Source organism: Ammospiza caudacuta, chromosome 5 (assembly GCF_027887145.1).
Source record: "Ammospiza caudacuta isolate bAmmCau1 chromosome 5, bAmmCau1.pri, whole genome shotgun sequence".
In the NCBI taxonomy this organism is placed as follows: domain Eukaryota; kingdom Metazoa; phylum Chordata; class Aves; order Passeriformes; family Passerellidae; genus Ammospiza; species Ammospiza caudacuta.
The window spans coordinates 895,141-922,317 of record NC_080597.1 but is presented as its reverse complement, the minus strand read 5'-3'; the positions used below and the strand labels follow the sequence as shown (position 1 = coordinate 922,317).

General features: G+C 44.4%; 1 protein-coding gene across 1 annotated transcript in view; it reads left to right on the top strand.

Annotated features, from left to right (window-relative positions):
- SOX5 (SRY-box transcription factor 5) overlaps positions 1–27,177 on the top strand; it is a 314,234-nt gene that overhangs the window by 274,188 nt on the left and 12,869 nt on the right. Inside the window, exons 10-11 of the mRNA XM_058804990.1 lie at positions 11,250–11,427; positions 16,505–16,650. Of these exons, the coding sequence (XP_058660973.1) occupies positions 11,250–11,427; positions 16,505–16,650 (324 nt within the window). The remainder of the gene's footprint in view (positions 1–11,249; positions 11,428–16,504; positions 16,651–27,177) is intronic.

Genomic DNA, 27,177 nt, shown 5'->3' with positions numbered 1-27,177 from the left:
ACTTCCCTCTCGTATGCTTCTGTGTGGACAAAGAATGTCTTAACATCTGTATGGAAGTCATCATTAAAATAAAAGGAGATCTGTAGGCATCAGCTCTGAACCATCAAGAAATGGCTCGTGGGTAACCTCTGACACAGCTGGAGCTCCTGGAGATGAGCCAGGGCTGGATTCTGTGCCCTCAGTGGAGCCAGTGGGTGCGCTGGGGGTCCTTCTCCCCGCCTGTCTCCCTTTCCATCTCTGACACTGTCAGCTCCTGGGAGGTACACTGCCCTGCCTGAGTGATGGAAATGCTCTTGGATGTGTTCTTAAATAGACATTTGTTGTATGCCTGAAAAGAATAGGCTGGTCTTAATGGTGTGGTGTGGGGGATTTTAAAGGTATTTTGTGAGGCAGTTGTCAGCATTACAAAAACTATTTTAACCAATTGTTTAGGCTTGAGGAGCAGCATGGAGTAGCTATTGTGTGTGGTTGCATGCATGTTCTCCAGAATTCACAGGGAAGGGCTAGATAAAAATCTGCCTAATTTGACATAATAGAATTTTAGCTTTCCTGTGATCTGACTTCAAATTCCTGCTGGGTTTCTACAGTGTAACAAAAATACTAGTTTGCTGTTGTTAATTTTAATTTCCAAGATGCAAGGTTTTAAAAGGAGCTGAAAGTATTCAGCATCTCGTGGGGACAAACTATGAGTCGTACTAATGAATCCAGCAATTAGTGGTTCATTGTGCCTGCCAGCAATTTGGCCCCAGTTCTGGTCCTGATGGTGATTTCATTTCTGCTGGTGTGAGGCAGGAACAGCATCTGAATCCTTGTGCACCAAGGGGGGGCTGAATACTCCTTCAGCGCTCTTCTGCATTCAGCAGCAAATAGAATAAACACAGGTAGTCATTATATATATAGATATAGATTATTAGATATTGATAGATATAGATATAGATATAGATATAGATATAGATATAGATATAGATATAGATATAGATATAAGTATAGATATAGATATAGATATAGATATAGATATAGATATAGATATAGATATAGATATAGATATAGATATAGATATAGATATAGATCTGGAGAGGAAGAGAGAAAGAGAATTAAGTATATAGCATCAATAGTAGTTCCTAAACTTAAAGGGCTGCAAATGTTGGTGTTGCCATGCAGTTTCACAGCCATGCATGGAATATAAACCCTTTTCACAGGTGGAAGGTTGTCTTGTCCCCAGTTTTGTGGGAGAGTTGAGGCAAAGGGTGACCCTTTGCTTTCTGAGCCATGTACAAAGTGCTAGGGTTTATATTTGGTGCCATTTTATGGTAACTTCACAGGGATGTTCGTGGCCATGCACAGAAGGTTAGGTGAGGAGTGGCTCACTCAAATTCACAGAGAAAGTTTGTTGTAAGGTCAGGAGCTGTACCTGGGTCTCTTTGGGATGACCCGAAGGATCAGCAATTGAAAAAAGGCCTGGCTGCAACAATCCCAACCATTCCCAAAACATTATACAAATAACATTATACATAATATCATTGATATAATTATTAATAATACATATTATATATTAATAATATAACATCATTATTATAATTATTTATTATATTATTATATAATAATTATATATTATATATTGTTATATATTATATATATTGATTATTATAATAATAATATAATATCATTATTGTAATTATTAATGTTATTCCCAGGAGATGTTCTCTCAAGTGGTTGACCTCACATATGGGATCATGGATGGGGTACAAGAATTAAACCAATCCTTCTCTGAGTGCAGTATTTACTGAGTTGTGTGTTGGCTTTGAGCATTCCCTAGAGTGCCTTAAACTGCCTCCAGTTTCTGCAGCTGCTGGTTGGATTTCATCTTGCTGCTAAAAGTAGATGAAACATAAAGATATCCAGCAGGATGGAGTGTAAATTCATTCTGATTTTAGTGATCTGGGATGTTTTCAATGGCATGCAAGCATTAAAGACAGATGAGCTTTTTATTGATAGCTTTCCTTAGACAAGCTATTAGTTGGAAAAACAAATTGTCAAGCAGGTCATGGCTATGGTTGCAAAACACATTTTGCCATTTTTGTGGCACTTGTGTGTATCTGTACACAAATGCAGTGTACATTATCCTTGCACTGCACATTCCTAGGCTGTACTTGCTGCCTCTCCTAGTGAGAAATCTGCCTAGGCTGCATGGAGATACCCAGAGTCACAGAACACACAGGTGTTTTTGGAGAAGGAATTTCTGAGCCCCATGCCAGTTGTCCAAGCTGTTTGAAATCTCTTTTTTTTCAAGGTCTTTGGACTTGTTTCTTCTAAAGTTTTCAACAGCTGGGGGGTTTTTGTTTTGGTTTTTTTGGGTTTTTTTTTTGAGGGGTGGGGGAGGATTTGTTTTGATTTGTCTTTTTTCCCCCCTGAATCTCAGCAACTGTGAGCATCCCTGCCTCTCCTGCCCGACCACAGCAGGACGAGGGGTCTGTTGCTAATTTGTTTTGATATGGTTCTCTTTGGTGTGTATTCTTTTTGAAATTAATTCCTTTTGCAGGTGTGGGGTTAGAGGTGGTGGTGTGCTCCCAGCGAAGGTGTCATCCACCACAGAGAGGAGGTGGGAGGCTTTGATCACTGTGGCTTCTGTTTTCTTGTTGTTCATTTAAAATGTACCAGTTTGTAGTGCTGTTTGGCTTTGCAGGTCCTTGTTTTATTTCCTTCCAAGTCTTCCCCATCCTTGCAGGTTTGTTGTTTTTATTGGTGCTCGTTCTGCCTAGCGTTTATGGGGATTATTCCTTGCAAGGTGGTGACTCCAGGTTCAGTTTAGGCAGCAGCAGAATCCAGTCCAATGTCTATTTCCGTTTTTAAACAGCCTTGTTATGGGTGGGAGAGGGCATTAATAAGGGCACAACTCCACACGTTCAGAATTATGCAGCAAGGATTTAAAAAAGCAAAATGAACTGGGGCACAGACCACTACAGTTTCTACCCAGCACAGCTTCAGGAATAGATAACCAGAGATCAAGCCGTCTGACCTCTGTCTGCTGTTCTTGGAGCTTGTTTTGAAGCAGCTGGACATTTCAGGAGGTTCAGTGCAGTATCAGAGGAGCTCCCAAAGGCTGCTCTGAGGAAGAGTGGCTCTGCTCTTCCTCCTGACTCAGCTGTTTGCTCACTGTGTGAGGTTAGACAGATCACTCAGCCACTTTGTGCCTTATTCTTCCCAGCTGGAAAATAAGGCAAAAGCTGTCACAGTAATTGTGAGCTCTAATTAATTAATATTTCCTATGGTATACTGGAGAAGTGATTTTTTTCTTTCCCCTCCTGTGCTTTAATGGTGCCATGTATTTCAGTGGGGGCAGTTTGGGAGAAGCAGTCTTCATAGGAAGAATCCTTTCCCTTCCTTTGCCCCACAATTTTGTGATCCTCTCTAATGATTTTTACTGCATGTGAAGTGATTTTCATGGTGAAAATTGTGAAAGATCAGTTGTCACCTTCCCCTACAGATTTGCAGTGTCTGCATCAGTCCCTGCTGACCTGTGCCTAAATCACTCCTCCTGCTTAGCCCCTGACCTGAGCACTTCATGAACAAATAACATTATACATAATAACATTATTATAATTATTAATGTTATTAATAAATTACATTATTTATAATAGCATTCTAAATAAACAGGTGGAGCAGTGCTGTGAGAAATTCAGCTGAACAATAGATGCAAAAAGCCAACAGCAGGGCCCAGGTTTGGCATGAAGCACAGGCAAGGGGAATCCCAAGTGAAGAATAATGTTTCTACCCTGGTTCCTGTTTTATCCTTACTCAACATGGACCCTTCTCATTTCAGGACCAGCTTGGCAAGGTTTGCTCAGCTTCACTGAGGCTTTTCTGTATATGAGGCTGCTGAGCTGAATTTTCACTCACTCAGAGATGCAGAATGGGAAGGAGGTTTTTCACCATGAGGTGCAAGGCTAAAAGCTCTTTGTTCCTGCAGTTTATTTCCATGCTGTACTGAAAATGCTCTTCCTGGGTCCTCTCAGCAAGGTGGTGAGCAGTCAAACAGAACAGCAAATGCCCAATTAGAAGAGTAATGGTGATAGGACTAAGTAATTTACTTCTGCGTGGATGAAACAAATGCTGAAATTTGGGTCTGCATTGGGACAAGCATCCATAACTCATCTGGTTTCCCTAGAGGTCGGTGGGACTGCAAACGTATGTTCAAGGAAAATGAGCCTGGAAATCTCCTCCTGGCTGCTTTCCTCAAGCACATTGTGCTATTTGTCTGTGGGGATTGCCAGCAGAGTTCACAAGGATGCTTGGGCATTCTGACAGTCCAGAGCCAGCCAGGAGCTGCAGTGTGCTTTGGAGGATTTGTCTCTGCAGATCTGTGAAACCAAACAAGTGAATTTTCAGCAAACACGTAGCAGGCTGTTCATTGTGCTCAGCTGCCTGTCCTGCTGCGTTCTCTTGGCCAGGCAGCCACAGCACCCCAGAGAGCAAGGTCCCAGTGCAGGGTTCCCTGGAGACCTTGAAGGAGCTGGGTCTGTGTGCAGAGGTGTGAGCAGATGCTGCACAAGGGGAAATCCTTTGTCCCAGGACATCCCTGCACTGAGACTTTGGAGAGCAGTGCTGCAGTTCTCTCCCTGGACATGCTTTTAGCTGGAACATCCCACTCTTCATGGCTGGGCAGCAGCAGGACTGGAGTGATCCCAGAGTTTTGTGGTTTCTGTCGGTTACTCCAGCCTCTGTGCTCTGTGCCTGACAGGACAGGTGCTGCAGAGTGAGTGCTGCCCAGTGAGTGCTGTGTGTCACACACAGAGGTGTGGGCTGGAGGGAAGGAGTCTGCCATCTGTGAACGGCTCACTCTGCATGCTCCCCTCCTGTCCTTCCTGTGTCTCTTGGGGAGTTCTGCATCCAGCTTTGGGGAACAGCACTGCTAAACATAAACCAGCCAGCAGCCCTCTGGTTTTACTGTGACATTGTGCAGAGCAGGCAAAACCACAGCTTGGGCTCTGCAGGGCAGCACTTTATGGTGTCTGACTTCTTTCCTGGCAACTCCACTTCCTGCAGAGAAAAAGGAGAGGGGAGGGTGCTCGGGATCTGTCTGGGAGGAACAAGTGCCAGGATATCCTCACTGAGTCCCTGGTGCTGCAGAAGAACGCTGGGGGAGAACTCCTCTCTGTCCCAGGTGCTACAGAGCAGATTCCCTTGCTGTGCTCCTGCACCACTTCTCTCCATGAACAAGGGTGGAGGCTGTGCAGCAATCCTCCCAGTGTGTAAACTGGGGAGTAATTTATTCATTGAGTGGTTCCCTATATGCAGAGCGGAGAACAGAAGGAGTATTTGTCACAAGTGTAGGGCTGCTCAGTTCCCCCTTTGTTTTGAGTCCCATGAATGAGTATTAGGGCAGTGTCAGTGAAGTACCAACTTGGGTTGGATAACATGCCCCGGATCCAGAAAGTACAAAAAAAAATCTGTTCTGGGTATAGAAAAAAATCTGTTGTTCCTCATACCTGCCCTCGTCCTTCTCTTCAGTGCCTTTTCCTTTCTAACCAGAGTCTGGTTCTACTTTTGCTGCTAAAACTTGTGTGCAAGCCTATGATGAAGGGACTTCTCTGAACCTGAAGAATAATTCTGCTGTGTTTATTCCAGTATCATAACCAAGATACCTGGTTTTGTGTCTCGTATGTGTTTTTCTACCTAGTTAGAGAAATTTTCCACCTTTGCAGGAAGGGACACATTATTCTTAATCAAAACTTGAGAATGTGGCAGGAGGAGGTACAGCTGCAGATGAGCATTATCTAATTCACCCATCCTGTCATGTGAACATCCCTGCTTAATTTAATACAATTATTTCATCAGTGAGGATAATATCAGCAGCATGATTCATTTATACACCATGGTTCACAACTGCCTTTACCTCTTGGCTCCTTATTATCACTGCTGATAGTTGCACCACGAGTGGCTCCAGGAGCAGGGGAGGTGAAGGAAGCTGCTGTGCCTTTGTGTGAGTGTGTGGACAGCTGTATTCCTGAGGGACACTGATCCCTGAGGGTTTTCTTTGCATCTCTGCTGTGGTAGCTCAGTTCCTTGTTTTGGTTAGGCATTTTTGGATAAGCAGGAGCCTGGATAAGCCACTGAGTGGCTGCATTGTTCAGTGGGCAACAATAGCATCGTTGTCTTCTGCCCCAGACATGCCAGCGAGTGCTCCATATTTTGCATTTCTCTTGAAATTAAGATCTCCAGGATGCAGAACACGGGTGGGGGAATGAGCCTTTGTTTCTGTTGAGGTGGCAGAGGCAATCTTGCAGGCTTCCCCTCGCTGGCTTCTTATTCCTAACTCATTTGGCTGCAATTTGTACTGCCAAGGTCATTGAAACAGGCAGCAAGACGCGGTGAATGTGTTCCCAGAGGTCATGAAAAGCCTCTTTAGCAGAGCAGGCTGGGCTGTGCTGAAGCCAGGTCATTTAAGCACATTTGTACTGCCAGTCAGATGATACCCAGAGCAGTGGATGGTTTTGTAATAAACCCTGCAACCTGGGCCTGCAGCATGTGCCACAGTGGGATCCAGCACTCGGCTTTAAAGGACAGTGCAGTAATTCAGTATTTTAATAGTGCGCTGCCCTTAAAATGTGTGAACAGGAGTGAGATTATCAAACCCTAGTGAATTGTCTGGGTTCCTCACCACCAGCCCCATCCCCACCCCCCTTTTCATTCTCTAGACTGCTTCATTCATGTGGGATATCAGCCTTTTATTCAGCTCCTGGTGTTGAAATAGTGCCATTTTTAATAAATGGTTTAGAGGGTTTCTCCAAATCAGATTTTATCCCCTTCTTTTCCCATATCTATTCTCTGTGGAGATGAATTAACCTTTTATCCTAGGAGGAAGTAAATAGAGACAGCATGATGGCAAGATTAGCAAAGACATCATTTCAGCCAGATACTCCAAGGCTGCTGACTGGGAGTCAGAGTTCCTGGGTCTGTCTGGAGCTCTGCTGCTGTCCCTGCCTGGCTGTGGCCAAATCCCTTCCTTCTCCCCCTCTTTCACTTTTCCTGCCACGTTAATGAGCACTCTGTGTTAACCTACAGCATTTTACCTTTCAAAGGACCAAGCAAGCCTTTAAAAGCAGTGTGATCCCCACTCAGCCTGCCAGCAGCATTTCTGTGTGTGTGGCATGTCAGGCTCTTGAACTGGAGATTTTCTCTGTCTGAAGTTTGAAGTGTGACAGCTCAGAGTTAAACTAATCCAGGTTGAGTGAAGCTACAAAATACAGCTCTTGAATATTTTACTTACCCCCAAATTCTGGTGTACGTGGAGGGCTCTTTCTTTCCTCAAATACCTAGATACAACCTGGGAAAAAACTGGAGGAAATCAAGGATATAAAGTTCCTGAATTCAAGTTTTGGTTAGTGAGTCTCCCAGTCCTGGGAAGCAAATCAGTTCTCCCTAAAGCAGCAGCTGCTGTGACCCAGCTGTGATGCAGGGGATGGGAATCTTTTTGCCAGTGCTTTGCTTTCTGTGGGTACATTTTATTGTTATTTCTGTGGGTACATTCTATTAGCCCCTCTTCCTGTGTTTTTGCTTATGCTTTTTTCTCTACATTTATTTTGTGCCTGTGTGTATTTTGTTTCGTAAGACAAATGTGCTACTTTTAAAGAGGCATTTCATAACCTTTAATCAAGATCATATTTTATTTTCATCACATTTGTGTTTATATTATTACAAGCCTTTTGGGTCTTAACGTCTTTTAGTCTCAGCATTAATGTTTTGGCTGATATATAAATAAATGTTTGACTTTAACTCTTTAAGAAATCCTGGCTTGGGAAAAAACCTTACCTTATCAATGTCATCTTAGAATAGCTGCATTTCAAAAAAAGGCAGGGACCAATCAATGCTTTCTCTAATAAAAACTGAGTGCAGGGAGTAATTCTAGATTCTGTGATCCACTGCATAAAATCAAATCTCCTGGCTGCTGAAAGATACCATCTACCTGAAGGGAAGATGCTACATCTGGGCTTTATCTTTTATGTCTCTTACTTGCCCGAGCAGTCTGGCATAATTGGGAAAACTCTGCTAATCTGTAATGTGGCAGAATGTTAGTTGGGAGATTTTATGGGTAAAAAATGAAGGTGGGCTAGCATCTAGTTCTTATTGGGGTTACACAGGCTCAGATCAGTAATGAAGATAGCACAGTTCTTGGTTTAAGCTGGAAGAGGAGAGGACTCTGAATTGATGGCTGCAGAAAGGGAAAAGAGTAACTTGTTTCACTGACTGAAGATCCTAACAGTCATCTTCACACTAAGCACAATTGTATGTTATTACTTGTCCTCCAGATATTTTTTAGAGTCCTTTGGAATAAATCAGTGTAGTTGCACTATTGTAAAGGAAATGACTGAAGTTATTACCAAATCCTGATGCAACGCAGGATTTTTAATGCATTTGACTTCCAGCGAGGATTTGAGAATGCTCTTGGAAATAACAGAAGTAAAAATGTTATGAAGACCAAACAGTGAAGTAGTATCATTTTGTAAATATATATAATAGCTGAAAATTGTTTACTTATCCTCCTTTATGAGAAGCAAGCTTCTGTGACCTCCGATTAATTTACCATTAGCCTGAGCACACAATGAAAGTGAATGAAGGGGCAATTTGGAATGACATTTATCAGCTCTGGAGCTGTCGGCTTCTATTATTTCCACAAGGCCTTATATTTGTTGGCTTCAGAGAAGGCTGTGCTGACTTGAATGAAGAGGAACATTCTTACTCCCAGGAATAGTTGCAGCACAAACAGTCTCATTGCTTGATGCCTACAATGGGGAAAAACCAGTGGCATTAAATGAGAGCAGAGCCACCCTTGAGCAGTGGACTTGGACAGGACCTTGCCTTCACACCAGGTTAAAAAAAGGGAACAGAAGAGCTGAGAGAAGGGAGAGGAAGCAAGAGGAGGGAAGGACATAAGTTTTATAGGGATAGGATGGCTGAGGGACTGAGGATGAGGCTGAAAAGCCTTTTGCAATGGGATGTGGGTTGGGACCCACGCTGCCTGTGCCATGGTGAGAGACATCCCCACCAGGACTCGCTGCTGCTGCTGCTGAGCTGCTGCTGCTGTGTCTCATTTCTCTGGGCAGAGAGCGCCTGGCACCTTTCTGCTCCACATCTGACACAGAGCAGCCCCTTCTGCTGGGGCTTCCAGCGGAGGTCAAGAATCCAACATGCATGCAAACCAAACCCGCTTGGGCTGAGCTGAAACAGCTCTGTGGGCAGGTTTGCTTTGCTGCTCAGGCTGAGTTCCAGATAAATACCTGGCTTGGCTGTTCAGGCATCCTTGTCTGGCACGAGGTTGCTGTCCTTGGTTGCTTTGTTGGCTCATTTGTACTCCAAACTTTAATGCAACTAACTCAGTACCAATTACACAACACTATAGTTGGAATGCTGTGAGACTTCTTTATTTTTTAATTGAAATCAGGGGAGCAGCAAAGCAAGTCCCCTTCCATTTGGCTGGTATTTTATTTTATTCTAATTGTATCTTTATCTGTTGTATTCTACTACAATGGATTTGTATTTCTGTAAAGTAACAAATCCCTTCTAAAAATGTCGAATACCAGTTTTACTGGTGACATTTTGAACCCTGCAGCCTAAATCTCCTGGGAGATCAGCAGAACTCTGCCATCTAGGTACCTAATTCACTTCTGGGAGTGTAGTATGTAGGCTCCTAAGGCAATTCTATGCACTGATTTTTCCCATTTATTTTATGCACAAGTTGCCTCCAGTATGGCTTCAGCATCACTTTAAGGATGACAGCTTTGTCCACTATGCCTCTGATAACGTTTATCTGCTATGACTGCCACAAAACTGTAGAAATATAACCAAATGTAGAAATATAATCACATACAACAAAGGTGCTTTGCTCAGAGGCAATGGAAAAATTGCATGACAGAGCTTTGCAGAATTTATCTTTATGTTTGGAGACATCTCCATCGTAGTTCCATGAGCAATAGCAGCTGTAAAATTCCTTCTTTCCTGTGTGGAAAAGAATCACTTTACATGATAGTTACAGAGATTCAGTGGTAACAGTAAAACACTCAAACACCAAAAATAAACCCCACAAAAACCAAAAGCTGAGTCTGATCTCACTTAGTTTTGCATTGTTGTAAGTAAGTCAGGAACAATTCTGTAAAACTAGATGTAGTTACAATTTGGGGAGGCCAGAATCAGTTTCCTCAGTGCCTAGAGCTGGAGCCCAGCTGTCCATGAAGCACTCCTTGTAGCTAAAAGATGACTTCCCTGAGTCACAGTGTCAGACAATGCCAAGCTATTATGTGATGATTTGATCTAATATCACATCCATTAGTTCTGCTTATTTAAAAGTCAGTTAAAATCACTTATAAAATGTTCACCTGTAGAAAATCCTTTTCTCCCTTCTCTGTTTGGTTTTTTTTTCTTTTTCTTATTGTATTTTACTTTGGTTGAACAAAAACACATTACTTGGCATTTTAATGTTTTTTATAACACCGTCTGTCACTCTTGTCTGTAATCAAGCCAGGTTTAGGAATAATTCCATTACCCTGCAAAAAATGTCACCCAATTTTTCCATTTTCACATAATAATAATCATTGTTGAAATCTAGAAGTTCAGCTTTGCGACAGATAAAAACATCTGGAGTTCTGTGTGCACAATTACCCAGGTTACTGTGTCAAGTTTTGTTAAGGTGGAAGAGAAGTATTCATTTCCTATGGTGTTTTTGTACTTGGGATTCTAAGTCTGGGAAGTTCAGGGGAAAATACCAGTTAAAACAAAAGAAAAACCAAAGAGAAGACACACCAAAAAAAAAAAAAAAAAAAAGAACCAAAAAAAAAAACCCAACCAAACTGAACCCCCATTCACTTGTTTGCCCAGTTTGGCCAGTGTTGGTTGAGTGTTAAGTGAAGATGGTCTTCAGTTTTTACTTCATTAATGAATATAAGATTGAAAATAAAGTACAACTGTGAAATTGCCTTTTATTTTCACGACAGAAGCGAATGTCTCATTGATGGGAATAATTTCTTCAGAGACAGAGTGGATGATGTTCTCTGACCATGTCACACTAATTTTCCAGTTTATCAGTCACTGCAGTTCCAAGCTGGAGTGACAAGCTGGTATCACATCTGATCTTCCTGTGTGTGATAGCAGCTCTCAGGTTTGGGTCCATGGGAGCTGCAGCAGCCCCTGCCTTGGCTGGGCAGAGCTGTGCCAGCAGCACTTGGGTGATAACATCTCTGTCTCCTCTGCCTCCACAGGATGAAGTGGCCCAGCCTCTGAACCTCTCAGCCAAACCCAAGACATCTGATGGCAAATCTCCCACGTCCCCCACCTCTCCTCACATGCCAGCTCTGAGAATAAACAGTGGGGCCAGCTCACTAAAGTCCTCGGTGCCAGCAGCACTAGCCAGTCCTTCGGCCAGAGCCAACACAATAGGTGAGCTCAGCCCTGCGTGTCCCACTGAGTGCCCTGCGTGTGTCCCGCTGTGTCCTGTGTGTCCCCCCAGCCCCGTGTGTCCCCGTCAGAACAAGGGTAGCTCCTGCTGAGAGGGGTTTTTGTCAGCCCTGCCCACAGCTGCCCAGGGTGCCCATGATGCTCCAGCTGGTTGGTGTGGGTGCAGAAACTCAAGAGACTTTCCTTTCAGGAGGGGTTTCTTAGCTTTCACAGACTAACAAAACAAAGGTCTGTGCTATTTCAGATGCTGCTTTGACTTCTGATGAATGCTGGTTTTTAATGGCACACATTAATGCAGCATTTATCCACAGTGACCTGCTGATGGTGGGCACTGGAGACCCTTGATATTGTACCCTGTCATCTAATAGTGATGCATGAGCTTTCAGAAACATCTCTTAAAGTTAAAAGTCTACATCTTTCCAAAATTACAGGTTTGATTCTCAGTCCGTCCAAATCCTGGATGCAATATTATTTCACCTTGGTGTAATAAGCAAAACAATCACCAGGTTCACTCAAGAAAACCCCAGATTTGTTGTTCTATGTTGCAAAGAAAGTCTTGACTGGTTGTTTCTAACATCGTTCCAGAAAATAGTGATAGTTCCTCCTCCTGCCAAAATGATGTCTTTGCCTAAGGACCATCTAAATAGTAACAGTCTTACAGGGGGAGATTTCATAAATCTGATGTGTTACAGGGACTGTCCTCTGTGTGTAAGGAAAATGTGCACTCACCCCGTTCCTGATCCTTCCAAATGAAATGGTGTATTCCATGCAGGGATTGAGTATAACCTGGATCAAGGTTCCATTATGTAAACCAAGCTCTGCTTTGGGAAATGAGTGAGGCAGATGTACTACTTCTGCTGTCTCCTAGAGCATCTCCTGCCTGGCCACGTTCAGGGGTAGCACAGAAAAGCCCAAAAGAAGCCCTAGGTCAAACCTGTCAGAAGCTGTGTCTGTGATACAGCAGTGCTGTGCAGCAGTGTTTATTTGGTATGACACGTTGCAGTCATATAAATATTTTTTAAATATCACATTACTAATTGTTAATGTCTGTATTGTTATTAACCCTACAGTCTTTGACTGTGTTGCACAGTAATGTATTTTTTATTCAATTTGCTTGACCCTGCTGCTCTCCATGCACAATGCATTGAATTTAATTTTTTTCACATTAGATTTTTGTCCTTAAGCAGAGGGAACATTGTATTTCCATGGGAAGTAAATCATCTGACTCACATTGCAGTGGCAAGACACCTCTTGTTCTCCCCTCTCCAATCCTCTTTCCCTGCACACCTGCTATTTTCCATAGGTTTGAGACCCCTGCAATTTGCTTCTTCTAACAAGGTGCAGATTTTGAAATGCTGTACCTTTAATGAGTGATAATGTAATTGGATAAAAGCTGTGGGGATGAACAGAGCTTTAAAGGTCACTCTTGTAAGAAGAATTAATGTGTTATACCATTAATAAACCATGGAAAACTGTGGAGCAAAAGATAACATATTTAAGTTATTGTTAATGACACAGAGTTCACTGCTGTATATCTCTCTGCTACAAATATAGAAAGTGACTTTTTGAGGTTGCAGAGCAGTATCACTGTGCATGCTGTGTGTGTAAGATAAGCTGTCTTTAGCTGGTGCTGGATGGACACTGCTAGCAAAGGTTTATCCTTGATGGAGGACTGCAAGAAGGAAAAGCTCCTGAACTCTCTGCTGGGTCAGACCCAGCCCAGTCACAGCAAGCAGCGCTCGTGGCCATGGTGAAACTCTGGTGAGCTCGGGTGAAATCCCATGTCACCCTCCAGCTGGAGCACACCAGGAGAAACTTGGGAGCGTTTTCAGCAAAGCTCCCAAGGTCCCTGACGTGGCAGAGAAGCTGGATCCCTTTCTCATGCTGAGGGATAAATCCCCAACAAAGAGCCCTGGGAAGCACCCAGCCCCTTGTCAGACACCTCCAGCTCTGCAGTGATGGAGCTGTCACTGTGGCCGTGCTCACAGGGTCCCAGGAGGAGGGAAGAGACATGGAGGATCTGACTCCATGTTTCAGAAGGCTGATTTATTATTTTATTATATATATTACATTAAAACTATACTAAAAGAATAGAAGAAAGGATTTCATCAGAAGGCCAGCTAAGAATAGAAAAGGAAGGAATGATAACAAAGGTTGTGGCTCAGCTCTCTGTCTGAGCCAGCTGAGTGTGATTGGCCATTAATTAGAAACAACCACATCAGACCAATCCCAGATGCACCTGTTGCATCCCACAGCAGCAGATAACCATTGTTTGCATTTTGTTCCTGAGGCCTCCCAGCTTCTCAGGAGGAAGAATCCTAAGGAAAGGATTTTTCATAAAAGATGTCTGAGACGTGTCAGCACGAGGCACAGGCTGTCTGTCCTGGGTGTGCACAGCCCTCCTTGCTGCATGCAGCTGGGCTGTCTCTGCTCAGCACCCCTAACTGCAAATTATGTCCCTTTGTACCACCCCTAGCTGCAAATTAGACTTTCTCTGTGCTCAGGCCCCTTGGCTCCCCTGGCAAGGAGAAATGCAGTGTATTGCTCAGCTTTCAGTGGGGACACGAGCCCAGAGCCTCAGGGATTATCAGCAGGGCTGCACTCAGGCATTGCAGCTCCTCAGCCCTTTCCTTAGCCATCCCCACAGCACAGAAATGGTGCTACAGACTGAGCAGTCACAAATGTCATGGCTCCATGGATGACTTTAAATCCAAGCTTTTCTTTTTGGGAGCAGGCATATGTCCGTGTACTAAAAACAGAAACAGCTTCTCCCTGCTCTTTGCCATTATCTGCAACATCTCTGTGCTAGTTTGGCAATCCTTGGAACTAAGTTCATTTTATGTAATGCAGTTCCCCTCTCTGTCAATAATTCACCACCTACCCTAAACAACAATAATTTACATTCAACTCGCTTCTATATTAATCATTTCCCTGCACACCAGCATCTTGGCAGCTACTGAAAAACATAAGGAGAGCTTGCTTTTATTCACTGTCATGTGCCAAACTGTCTCAAAGATAGCAGTATTCAGGAAAAGCCAAATAGTCTGGAGAAGGGCATGAATTCCAGCTCCTAGGCAAACTTGGCTCTGTTACAGACTGAAAGTATTATACCTAGACAACAGCAAAAGCAGCACTAATACTGCTGTTTGTTTGTTTATGTGCTTCCTTTTTTAATTTATTCTGACTACATGCAAGGTTGATCAGATGCAAAGGTTAACAGATGCAAAGTGGAGAAGAAACCAGGCAAGTTGGTAAAATGGAGATTTAAAAAAAAAAAAAAAAAAGAAAAATCAGCTATATTCTTCCTTATGGTCAAAAAACTGGAATTACAGGAATTCCATTGGCTGGGAATTACTGAACTGGGTCATTTGATAAAAGCAATGTGGATCAAGTTATTTCACACAAAACTCTCAGGGTTCCTGGGGTTTTAGCCAAAGTTAGCTGTTAGTACAATTAGCAACAGTCAAACTGCACAGGAACTTTTCTCTCTAGCTGCTGTTCTCCAAGGAAGATGGGAGTATCAGTCCCACTCTATCCACAGTCAAGAAAAACCAACAATAAAAGCCCAGACCAAGCTAAAATCCTGACAGCAGCACAGCACTGAACTAATCTGACATCAGCTCCTTCCCCAGAAATGTTCCAAGCAAGCAGCAAGACAATGTCCTGCGTTTTTGGCAATCAGCAGATCAGATAGAAGAGTCTAGCAATACAACAGGGATGTGTAATCTGACATGATTAGACAAGGCTCTTTAGGAACAGAACATTCATAATTGAGACAAAGAAAGAGTATTAATAACACTTTCCTAACACGGCAGTTAGCCATTTTATATTTCCTTTCTTTAATCTTAGTGTTTTTCAACAAATCATGGGATTTAATAGCGTGTTTTGGCAGATTAGAGGATTTATGGCCCAGATGTTTTTTGTTCTAAAAATGGATTAGGGTGTAAAGTTTGCTGGAATCCATGGAACATGTTGAGGCAAGCCGGTCATTTTGTGTGTGATTAGTGCCTGCCTTCTGTCTCACAGTCCCTCCATCTGTCACAATTCACCAATGGATCTGGTTAGATTTAGCCTCATGTCACAAACAGAAGTCCCTTTTCTGGGCAATTTCATATTACAGATTCATTTTATGCCATTTTTATGCCCTAGTTAAAAGACAGAAAGAAGTGTGTGTGTGAGTGTGTGCGTGCACACGTGTGGGGATGTGCAGGGGGAGAGGGAGGTTGATAGATATTAGCCTCTACTTTAATATCTGAGAAATAGACTGGGGCTTGGAGTTTCCCATCCGTATTCTACCCTACAAATCACATGCAGATCATAATAAGTATAATCTACGGTACGCTAAAGGAAAAAAAATGACAAAGTGTCACATTTAAAATTAAATAGTATTAGCTGGGCCGGTGATGCTTGTAACATTTTAAAAGGAAATAATTCAGTGACTACTAAGGCTAAGCCCTAGGCTGTGAATTTGCAGCAAAACAGTGGACATTTGACCTACTATTAGCAGCATGAATAGGAGTGGCAGTGTAGGTCCGTGTAGCTGTGGTTCCTTGTACATTTATGAATGACAGGTGGTGGTGGGGAGTGTTCAGTGGATGAGGTTTTTCTTCCCAGCCATTATGCATTTCATATGTATAGCAAACCACCGCCACCTGTGGTTTATTTTAATGTATTCACAAGTTGGAGAAGGGGAAGAATGGAGCGGTCTGTTTTGAAGAGTTTGGGATTGCTGGCGTGATCAAAGCTTCCCCAGACTCGTACCCAGCTCCATCCTGCTGCACCCAGAGCACAGGGCCAGCCTCTGCAGTGTCAGGGAAATATTGAGACTGATGGGATCAAATAGCAGCACTGAGCATTTTGGCACTGAGGTTTCCCAGGCTTTGTGTCCAGGTGGCTCTGTCATGACAGCAGCACAATTGCAGAGCACACGCAGGTTGGGGGGCATTGCCTTTTAACTCTTTCTCATTAATAATGATAAACTGCATCCCCCTGGTGGGAGCTGAAGTGTTTTGCTGTGACTTTCTGGTTTTTAAGGCACCCTTTCTTGTGTCCATGGCAGGTTATTTAAATGACCACGACGCTGTCACCAAGGCCATCCAGGAGGCGCGGCAGATGAAGGAGCAGCTACGGAGGGAGCAGCAGGTGCTGGATGGGAAGGTGGCCGTGGTCAACAGCCTGGGTCTCAATAACTGCAGGACAGAAAAAGTGAGTTCCCCAGACTCCTTCTGCAAAGGGGCAGAGTGCTCTGTTGCCTCTTCCCACAGACACACAGCTTCTTCCTCCCTTCTCGTCCTCCTCATTCTGTTTTTGAAACAGAATAGTTCAAAAAAAGTGAAAAGCCAAAAGATGACATGACAGAGAGACCTGAGACCCCTGGGGCAGAGTGGGGAGGAGGCAGAGATGGTTAAAGCCCTCATGAGAACTTTGGAGACCACTAATTCTCTGTTCCAGCCTGTCAACATGTATTAAGAGAAGGTGATCTTGGAAATCTCTGGGTCTAAGTGGAAATCTTGCTTTATGGAAATGCTTACATGTGTTTGTGAGATGAGCTGGATTTGAAAATATTCAAGCTTCTTTAGGAACATAAGCTTTGCTGATACTCAGGCTCAGCTTCTGGGTATTTAGCCTCGTGAGGTCATCATAGATGATATTTTGTGACCATTGCAATGTAGCACTGTCACGTCACATTAGATGACTGAACAGAATTGAAAAGCAGAGAATTGACAGCACAAACTGCACCAAATATTTGCAGTGAAACTTAGAGGCAGCAGAATGTACGGGCCTTACCACTGTCTGCTCTTGGACTGGCCCATGAAGCTGTGCTGTAACAAAATACCAACACAGTGGGTACTCCCTAGTGAAATTTGTGTGTGCTCTCACTGCCGTGCCTGTCAGTGAGGTTGTGGGTTGCTTCTTTCCTCAGCGAGTGCCTGATGTCTCTGTGTGCACCTTATGGAGCATAAACAGACCTGCCAGTGCTTGCTGCCACATTCCCTGTGAGCTGTCCTTACAATGCTGCCACCCAGGACACACAGCTCAGCTCTGTTCTCATCTCAGTGTGCTCAACAAGGCTTCCCCCTGCTCCTCTCCTTCCCTGCAATGTTTTCTGGGCTGATACAGTACAAGGATCACCTTGTCACATTTGGTGTCAGCTGCATTTAACTGAGAGCACTTCCACTGTAAAGTCTCGTGCAGTTCACTGAGACAGGCAGACAAATGGATTGAATAAAAATGATCAGCTATTTAGCAGAAACTTGAAACCCAGTCATCCCGGGAAGCTTGCGAGTCAAACAATATTGTCCAGAACGAGCAGATTGCTGATTTGGATGGCTTTCCATTGTGCCTGGGTTTAGATGGAGTTTGATCAATAAGCTCTGAGAAGCCAGCAGCCTGTGTAATGAATGTTAAGTGTCCATGTGAGCCTCTCACCGCTGCACTGTTGTTTCCATCGGCCTGTCCCGGCTGTCGGTGGTGTAGGAATGACTCCAGTTCCATCCCTTTCTGGAGAGGAAGGAGAAAAGAGGTCAGTGTAGTGGGTATCTGGCAGTACCTCCCCTCTGTCTCAGGAGAGCCAGGGTGCTGCTGTGGGGAGAGAGAAAGAGAGGGCAGGAGCGTGTTTATGGCGTTCCACAGAGAAGAGCACCAGAAGGGAAAAGGGAAAAGCAGAGTGTCAGATATAAGAAGAAGTGATCACAAGCACAAAGGAATTTATATTCAAATATTTAAGCATTCTTGAAAGGATGCTCGGAGCAGAAATTCCTTTTCTGTGCTCCCCATGTAGAAATGACTTTAACACTCAGGCAGATGCTAATGCAAAGTGACTCCAGCTATTCCTCGCAAGCATAGCTAAATTGCCCTTATTTGTTAAGCGCATTGAATTCAGCTGTGGATACAGCAGTTGGTTGCATTCAGAAAGCATCTGTACCCTTTTTTTCTTTTTCCTTTTTTTTTTTTTAAATCCTCCAAAGCAGAGACAACTCTACCTATCTCCCCCCTCTCCTCCCTTGTGCTGGCTGGGAATTGTCAAGTGACAACCGACCAAATCCTTTTGGACAGGAAGCCTTCATCCTGAGTTCTATATACTTGCAAAGCAGGCCTTGTGGTTGGATCAGGAAGCCCATTAAAAGCACTTTGATGGTATGGAAATTCATCTTCATGAAGCACCCAGGCCCCTAAGCAGCATGCTGTTTAGCTGTGGTTACAGATCAGTCATTCACATCGGAGGGCAGTAATTGTGCTGACGGCTTGTTCGGCAGTGGAAGCACATAAAATAATCCCAGGCCCTCCACCATGGCATTGCCAGTTAATCTTCTTTAATACAGATCAGCTGTTGTTCTAACACATGACTTTATGCTGGCTCTAGTGACTCTGCACAGCCTTTTGATTAAGTAACAGGAGTGAAACCATCTGCATTCACTTTATTCTGTTACTTTCCTATTCTTGGGATTCTCCTTATTCCTTCTGTTTTCACTTCACACCCTCAACCTCAGCTGAAGTTTATTTTCCTCTCTAATTCATACCTCCTGCTAGGCTCGTGGAGGGCAGACAGGAGTTCTTTTACAAGGTAGCAGGGAGAAAAAATGGTTTGCTCAATAGAGAATTTTTCTAAAGCAGCTGTCGGCTTTGGGGGTTTGAATACAATTAATGCCAGAACTTTATTGGGGCTCGCTGATTTGAACTTGATGATCTCAGAAATGTTTTCCAGCCTAATTGATTCTGTGATTTATTTTAATATGTGAAGTTCATATCCAGACAAACAATCCAACTTCTCTGAAGTTTGTGTATTTTTTGCTCTGGGACATTAAGGTTTTCTTACTAAGAGCAAGATTTGAGAGGAAAGTGAGTATTGCCATTTTAAATTAAACTTTATTCTGGTTCTCTCTGTTTTCAGAGACAGAGAATGAGATAGTTGGGAATTTGGTTGCCAAGAAATAGTGCTACGGTTTTTTTACAGTTTCCCTTTTCAGCAGCTCAAGGTCCCACTGCAGGACTTAGTGGCAGCCCCTGAACTTCAGAGACATTCTATCTGTCACTTTTGCTTCCTGACCAGAGACTTGGAGATGGGGGTGGAATTAAGATGTAATTATTTTATTTTATCCTAATATATATCTATGTATTCCTGTACATATTAGTACTTAGAAATGCACATTAGTATTTATAGGTAACAAACACTCATTTGGGGCTATCCCAGATGTTTCTCCCTTCTTTGCTGCAGTGGGCAGTGTACTTTTAGAGGCCTCTGATTGCCTGTGGAGCTTTTTGTGGCAAGAATTGCTTCTGCAGCCTTCCAGTGAGGGAACTGTGTGCCATTCCCAGCATTTATGGGAGACTCTTTTTGGGGATTTGTCTGCCAGGGGTAGCTGGGCAGGCTTGGGGCAGGAAATCATCTTTGGGAGTCTCTGTTGAAGCTCTCTGGGCTCCTCAGATGTGTCCTGTTTTCTTGCTGATGTTCCCAGAGGGGTTGATCCCTGTGGACAGCCAGACATGCCAGCTGAGGCAGGAGTCAGACAGGAATTTGTGCAAGTAGAGAGAAGCTGTATAAAGGGAGTCATACATAAGAAAAGACTTTAAAAATGGCTAAGATGATTTCGGTGAGTCACTTCTTGGGCATCCAACTTGGACCATCTTGACGGCTTTGATTTTCAGAGGATTACAGTAAAAACTTTGAGCATCACTATGAACACGGATTTCACTAAAACCTATTTTAATTGCAAATGCAGTAAAACATATTTTTACATTACTTTTCTTGGAAACACTTCCTTGTATAAATGAGAAGAGCGTGTGCTTTTGTGGTTTCTTGGAAACCCGAGAGCGTAGCTTTATTTGTAATTGTCATCTACAGTTAATTATAGCTTGATGCATCCCATACATAAACAGTGTTACCTGGGGTAAACAGCACGACAGGCAGGGAGCTCTGGCCTCTCTGCTCAGCCCAGGACCAGGCAGGGAGGTGTACACAAGCACAAGGATCCAGCAGGGCGTGCATGCACTCCCAGCTGAGTGCGTCCCAGTACACCCCCCTTCCCTCACTGGGGCTGAACCTGCGCTGCAAGCTCTCCCTGTTACTGCTTGCAGCGTGTCCTTTTAAAAGGCTCTGACATGTACTTGTGTGCTGCCTTGTGACTAAAGAGCTATTTGTACCAATATTTACTGCAGCATTGCGAGCTGAGCCTATTATTCATGCTTGTGGAGCACGGGGCTCAGGATGCCTTTGCTCCCGTTCCCAATCCCCCTCCGCCCTCCATCCTCCCCACTCGCAGCCCCAGCTCTCCCTGTTCCCCTTAAGAAAGTGCCAAACGTGGGCTGACAGTGACCAATGTTGGCTTAAAGTGGATGTTTAATAATGAAAGGAGTGTGTCGGTTCCAGCGCTGGTTACAAATGGCAGGAAGTGTATCGGGTGGCAGCCCTGCAATAATTTTACATCCATCATCCCTCTGATGCCTCGCTGCCTGCCTGATGGATGGGGAGAGCACAGTTAACTCTTAGGACACCACTGGGATCCACGGAGCTGAAGTGGATTTAGGCCCTGCTCTCCCCTTGGGAAGAGGGGCAATACTGAGAATCTCAAACCAGCAGCTCCTGCTGCCTGTGAGAAATACAACACTGCAGCTCACTTTACGGAGCACACATGGAGTAGCTGCTTTAACACAGGACATTTAAATTTTTCTTGCAGTAGAGAACTTTGCTTCAATAACTTTTTTTCCTTCCCGTAATGGTTAGATTTGAATCAGAAAGTCAAGAGAAAATTGCAGGACAGAAGGGCAGGCAGAAGAAGAAAAGAGAAGGGCTGGCACAGCAGAGGAACCCTGGGCTTGCTGCAGACACTGAGAGGCCATGGGTCAGGCTGGGCTGAGGAACTTGGGATGATTGAAACTGGGACCAAGATCAAAACTGGTTTTGCCCAACACAAAGCAATAAACACTTTGATTTACTTCACCTGAAAATTTATCCACTTATTATCTGTCCCCCCCCCCGCCTTTTTTTTTCTTTTTTGCCATTTGCTTTGTGGAGCTTGTGTATATTTATATTTACAGCCTCTGCATCTAATGGCCACATGCCTTGTTTTCACAGATGGCCAGTGGAAGAACTCCCCTCCCCCTTTTCCTTTAGCAGAGCCTGCCTTTGGTTTTGCTGCTTTTGTCACAGTGCCACTACTCTCAGTTAGCAAGTGCCTATGCATGGGAGGGAGACAGATTCTGCAGGGAGGACTTCTTTTATTCTCCCAAAGGTTTTAGCTCTTTATTTTAAAACACTGGGGTTTTTTCCCCCTCCTGCTTGACCATCATTTATTAAATGCCCAGATCCATGTTTCAAAGGCATGCTGTGGATATTTTATGGGTGTCCTCGGTGCCTTGTGGTGGCAGGGATGCATGGGCAGGGTTAGCTAATAAAATTCAAAGCCTGCAGAGGGAGGGATGGGTTCTGCCCAGGGATGTGTGTGTGTGAAAGCCCAGCTGAGGTTCAGGAGAGCAGCAGGCAAGGGGAGAACCCTGGGCCCAGGCAGGTGATGAACTCCAAATGGGGATTCAGGCTGTGTTCACTCCAAGGGGCAGAGATTGGGAACATTCACAGTGTGGGTCAGGGAGCACTGCAGCTGTTTATGCTCCTGTGGAAGTTTTATGAATCCCAATAAAGATGCATCAACTTCCTCCTGAAAGTAAAACCATACAAGTGATGTGGAGTCCTTGTTACGACTTTGGAGCTTTTGGAGTCCTTGGGTTTAAGTTCTAAGCTGTGCCCCACAGCCATGAGATCTTATTACTTCCTGAGATTTTTTAAATTATTTTTATGTGATCACATAAAAATGGGCTTTCAGCTCATTTGTGGACTCGGCATCAGTGCAGTACCTCTCTCCAGTGTAACAGAGGCTGGGCCTGGTTCTTCTGTGGGTTGTGTCCATTTGGGCTCCTGAGGGCTCAGCCTGACCTGTTCAGCAGGGCTGGAGGAAGTGCAAGCAGAGGTACAGCAGCCTTCATCTTTTGAGTACCTGCAGAACTTGAATTCCTTCAGAATTTGAATTCCTTCTAGGGAAAACTGGGAAAAAAGTATTCTGTAATGGCTGCATTGGTGCTGTGCACTTGAGTCGCCCATTGTTTATGACACAATTGCCAGGAAAGCCGGGTCTGTGTTCTTGCTTTCTCTCTGCCTGCATGCAGACGCTCCTTCCCAGGAAATCCTGTGTGGGTTGAGATTTTCCTCTTGTTTCACTTTAGTGTGCCACCCCTGTCCCCCAGCTGGTGTTTCCTTTCCAGGCTGATCAGCTGTACCAGCTTCTGACTCGCGGGGAAGCCCCTGGTTAACATTTCCGTGGCACATTTCATCCAGAGACCTCAGAACTCCTCACAGTGGTGGGAAAGCATCACTGTCTCCATCCTGTGGAGTTCAGGAAATTAAGGTGCAGTGGCTGAACGGTTCACAGAGAGTTACAGGCCATGTCAGCCCAAGGAGCAGTCTGGATGAGAAACTGGGTCATGGAACTTTTAACCTATTTGCAGTCAGCAGATTACAGCTGGATCTGCTTGAGGTCAGTGCCTCTGCCCGTGGTCTAACAACTTTGCTGAGAAGGAAATAGCATCTCAGAATTCTGCTTTCGCTCCTTTTCCTTTTTATTCCTTCTTCAAAATACTGGGCTGGGCCAGTCCTGTGTGCTTCCCGTCTGTTTGTTTCCAGGCCAAATAATACACTTTATGAATGAAGTTATTCTTTCATTCTTTCTCAAAGAATTAATAAAATAAAACAAAAAAAAAAGAAAAAACAAAACACAACAAAGCCACCTTGGGGTCTGACCCTTGCCAGGTTCTTGAGGATTTCCCCCTTTTTATTTCAGTGAGCTCTGTCATGCCTTAGGTGCTTTTAAAGATACTGACTTGAGAACTCCTAGAAACTGCAGCCCTGTGTCCACAATACACAACAAAGAGAAATGCGTGTGTAAGTTTCAGCAGATTCCCTCTGTGAATTGGTGTCTGTTCTGAGAGGGCAGTAGTTAAATGTCTTCATGGTCATTCTGATCTTTTCCCCATAACTCCCCATAAGGAAGCTCCGCTGTGAGTCTGTATGACCCTTCATGTAGCTTGAAGATCAGGGGCAGTGATTTCTGGGCACTATTGAAGCAATTTGGGTTTTAATAAGTACTGTAAAGCAAAAGGTATGGTTCCAACTGATGTAGCCCCAACTTAGACTGTCATAATTGTGAAAGGAGTACCATAAAATCAGGAAGAGCCACATATAAAGACTGTTCTTTTATTTTCTTGTTTCTAATGCTGCTTTTAGATTCTGTGGGTGGATTATTCCATGAGAAATAGAGATCTTGGATAAGCAAGATTGAAAGAGCTGAGGGGGTGGTGAATGCATTGTTTCTTCATACTCAACTTTGATGCAACAACAAAAAATCTCCCAAATGATAACTTGCTATGACATTATAAATAATCTTTCATCTTCTTTGGTGGTCCACAGAGTTTATGTAATTGGAAGGCTAAAGCCCTTCTTTGTTGTTTCTTGCGTTTTCATTAGTACAGTAGAAGACTATAAAATTGTGCAGCCAGAAGGGGTTTAACAATTACTGAGTCAACATTTGAAAGCCTCACTCTATTTTATCATTTATGCATGTGCTTTTTATGAGTTTTACAGCCCTGCAGGCATTGCTTAAGCAAGGTCCATTGCAGTGGTGGATCTATAACTGCTTTCTTTTATTTTGCTCTCCTTGGTACCATGTGCCATCAGCAAGAGTCACAATTCCACACTCATAAAGAAATTACAGATGGTAATTTCTGTGGAAGATTCAGGAGTGCTAATTTCAGTTACTAAAATGTTTATCAGCCTTACTAAGAAACCTTAGGCAAGTCCCATAACGTGTGACTCAGTTTCCCTTCTGGTAAGCAGTTACTAATCCTGCCTTTCTTTGTGAAATGTTGTGGGTAATTCAGTGAGGAGTGAAGAACACTTGGTGACACAGTCAAAGCAGAAATTCTCTTGCAGCAGGTGGAGGTGTGGCAGGATCTGGGCCATAGCAAGGCTTGGGCAGAGGGCACAGCACCTGTTGTGGAGCACCATCATGTGCAGGAGCAGAGCCTGCAGTGCAAATAATCCATCCTGTGCAGATAATCCATCCTGTGCCAAGCTCTGGGCACAGCTCTTGCTGCTGCCAGCTGTTCCCTGAGTTCTCCCAGCTCTCCACCATCCCTCGTGCCTACCTGCCTGCCTCGTGTGCTCCACACTTGGTGGGACTCTGGGGAAAGTTTAGAGCTCAGCCTGTTCTGATGCTTGTTACCACAAGAGGCAGAGGGATTGCACACAAAGATTATCTTTACAAAGTCTTCATTTGTGCTAGATAGAACTCTTCACCTTCTCAGAGAGCTGAGAAAAATACCACAGGGTTGAATGGATAACACCTTGTGCCACCACCTTGTCTAACAATTCAGTAGGTTTTTCTGTCATAAAGTGAACTTTTATTGTGCAGTCATAGCAATTAATCTGTCCAAAACTCTAAGATCTGGTGCATATTGAGCAGGGTATGTGTTGGAAGGGGTGATATTTACAGGCTCTTGCTGGGATAGGAGAGGTGCCTCAGTACCACAAACCCCATCAGATGCTGTCACTGGTCCTACTCATCAATCTCAGATAAAAACTACCTCCTGAAAACCCAAATCTATTTGAACATACTGCCTTTAGCATTTAGATATGAGAAATAGCAGGAGAAACTGTAGTTGGAGGGGAAGGGAAGAAATGAGGCACACAAAAGGACAGTAGCAGGCAACCATCTGTTTCTTTTCAGTTTATTATCATTGAGCAAAGGTAGCAGGCTGTGTCCATCTGTGTGTGGGGAATTCCTAGGTGCAAGAGGTGATCAACAAGCTTCTCCTTGCAGTCCCTAGGTAACTGTGTTTGCCTCTCTCCACCTTTCTTTTTGCCTGGCCCTTCCGTTCCCTTGGGATGTGGAAAGCAGGGATGGGAAGTTACAGTCCTGAACCAATGTGTGGTTATGGCCCTGGATGTGAAGTTATGGCCCTGAACTCCTCCTCTGGAACTGGCTCTTTCTCTGCAGGCATCAGAGCAGAGAGGAGAAGTGTTCCTGTAAGGGAAAGCAGGGATGGGCTGAGGAGAGCGGCAGAGAGGAGAGTGCTGCTGCAGTGGCAGTGCAAGCCTGGATATGCCATGGGGAAATGGCTCCTGCCAGGGCACTGCAGGGATTGCCAGGCAGCCCAGGCTGGGGGATGGCTCCAGAGGGAGCAGGGAGCCATGCTGTGTGCCCAGCCCTCTCAGGATGGCTCCAGAGGGAGCAGAGAGCCAGGCCATGTGCCCAGGCCTTGTGCCCACCCTCTCAGGATGGCTCCAGAGGGAGCAGGAGGCCAGGCCATGTGCCCAGGCCTTGTGCCCAGCCCTCTCAGGATGGCTCCAGAGGGAGCAGGGCGCCATGCTGTGTGCCCAGGCCTTGTGCCCACCCTCTCAGGATGGCTCCAGAGGGAGCAGAGAGCCAGGCCATGTGCCCAGGCCTTGTGCCCAGCCCTCTCAGGATGGCTCCAGAGGGAGCAGGGCGCCATGCTGTGTGCCCAGCCCTCTCAGGATGGCTCCAGAGGGAGCAGAGAGCCAGGCCATGTGCCCAGGCCTTGTGCCCACCCTCTCAGGATGGCTCCAGAGGGAGCAGGGCGCCATGCTGTGTGCCCACCCTCTCAGGATGGCTCCAGAGGGAGCAGGCCGCCATGCTGTGTGCCCAGGCCTTGTGCCCAGCCCTCTCAGGGCTGCCCACCCCTTGGATGGAGGTGTGGGATGCTCCCAGTGCCCCCTGAGCCCTGGTGCTGAGGGAGGGCAGAGGCTAAGCCAGCAGGATGTTTTTGTTCCTCAGACCTTCCACGGGCTTGCTTCACTTTCATCTAGTAGTGGGAGGAGTTATGGCAAACAGGATCAGGCTGTTCTGCATATGTTTTGACTCTTCTTGTTTTATGTTTCTTCCATGAAAGAGACTGCAACCAAGTTCTTGTCATTTTTAGATCAATGTTTTGTTAAACTACGACAGCTCTCCGTGACAGAGAGCCAAGTAACTTTTGCAGCTGACCACAAAACTGAGTCTGACTTGTGGTGCTTAGTCATTTCTTATATTTTTTTTTACATTACATACTCCATGTGTGTATGTGTTTTTGTTCTCTTAAATATAATTAGAGCATTTCTAGGAGTGGTGGTACAGATCAGTCTTCTGTGGCAGGTTAATTTCTTTGATTAATAAAGTTTTAGAAACTTCTCATCACGTTGTGGCTGTTGATGAAACCTCTCTGGCTGTACTTTGAACAATTGGGCTATTTTGAGATTGCATGCTCTCTGCAGTATTATCTTCTCTGGTTTACCCATTAGAATTTTAAATGATCCAGTCAACAGAGCTCTTGCTGCCCCTCCATAGAGTCTCTCCTACAATCCAATAGAAATGATGATTGGGAAACCCTTCATAAAGAAATAAAATACTTATAAAATGTCTTTCAGCCTTCTGAGGTCTGATACAAAATTCAGAAATTTGGAATCCCTTCATGTTTAGCAAGAGATGGCTATGTTACATGTTTCTTCTCCTGGAAGGACAGGAGTGCTCCTTGCTGTTTGTTTTTGCTGCTTTTTTAGAATTTTAGAATGCTGTCTAATTTTTAGAATTGCTTGTCTCACAAGCTGAGTCAGGCTCTGACCAAGGAACCAAACCTGGGCTAGGTCAGGCTCTCAAAGAGCCATAGCTGGGCTGTGCCTTGCAGGACTCT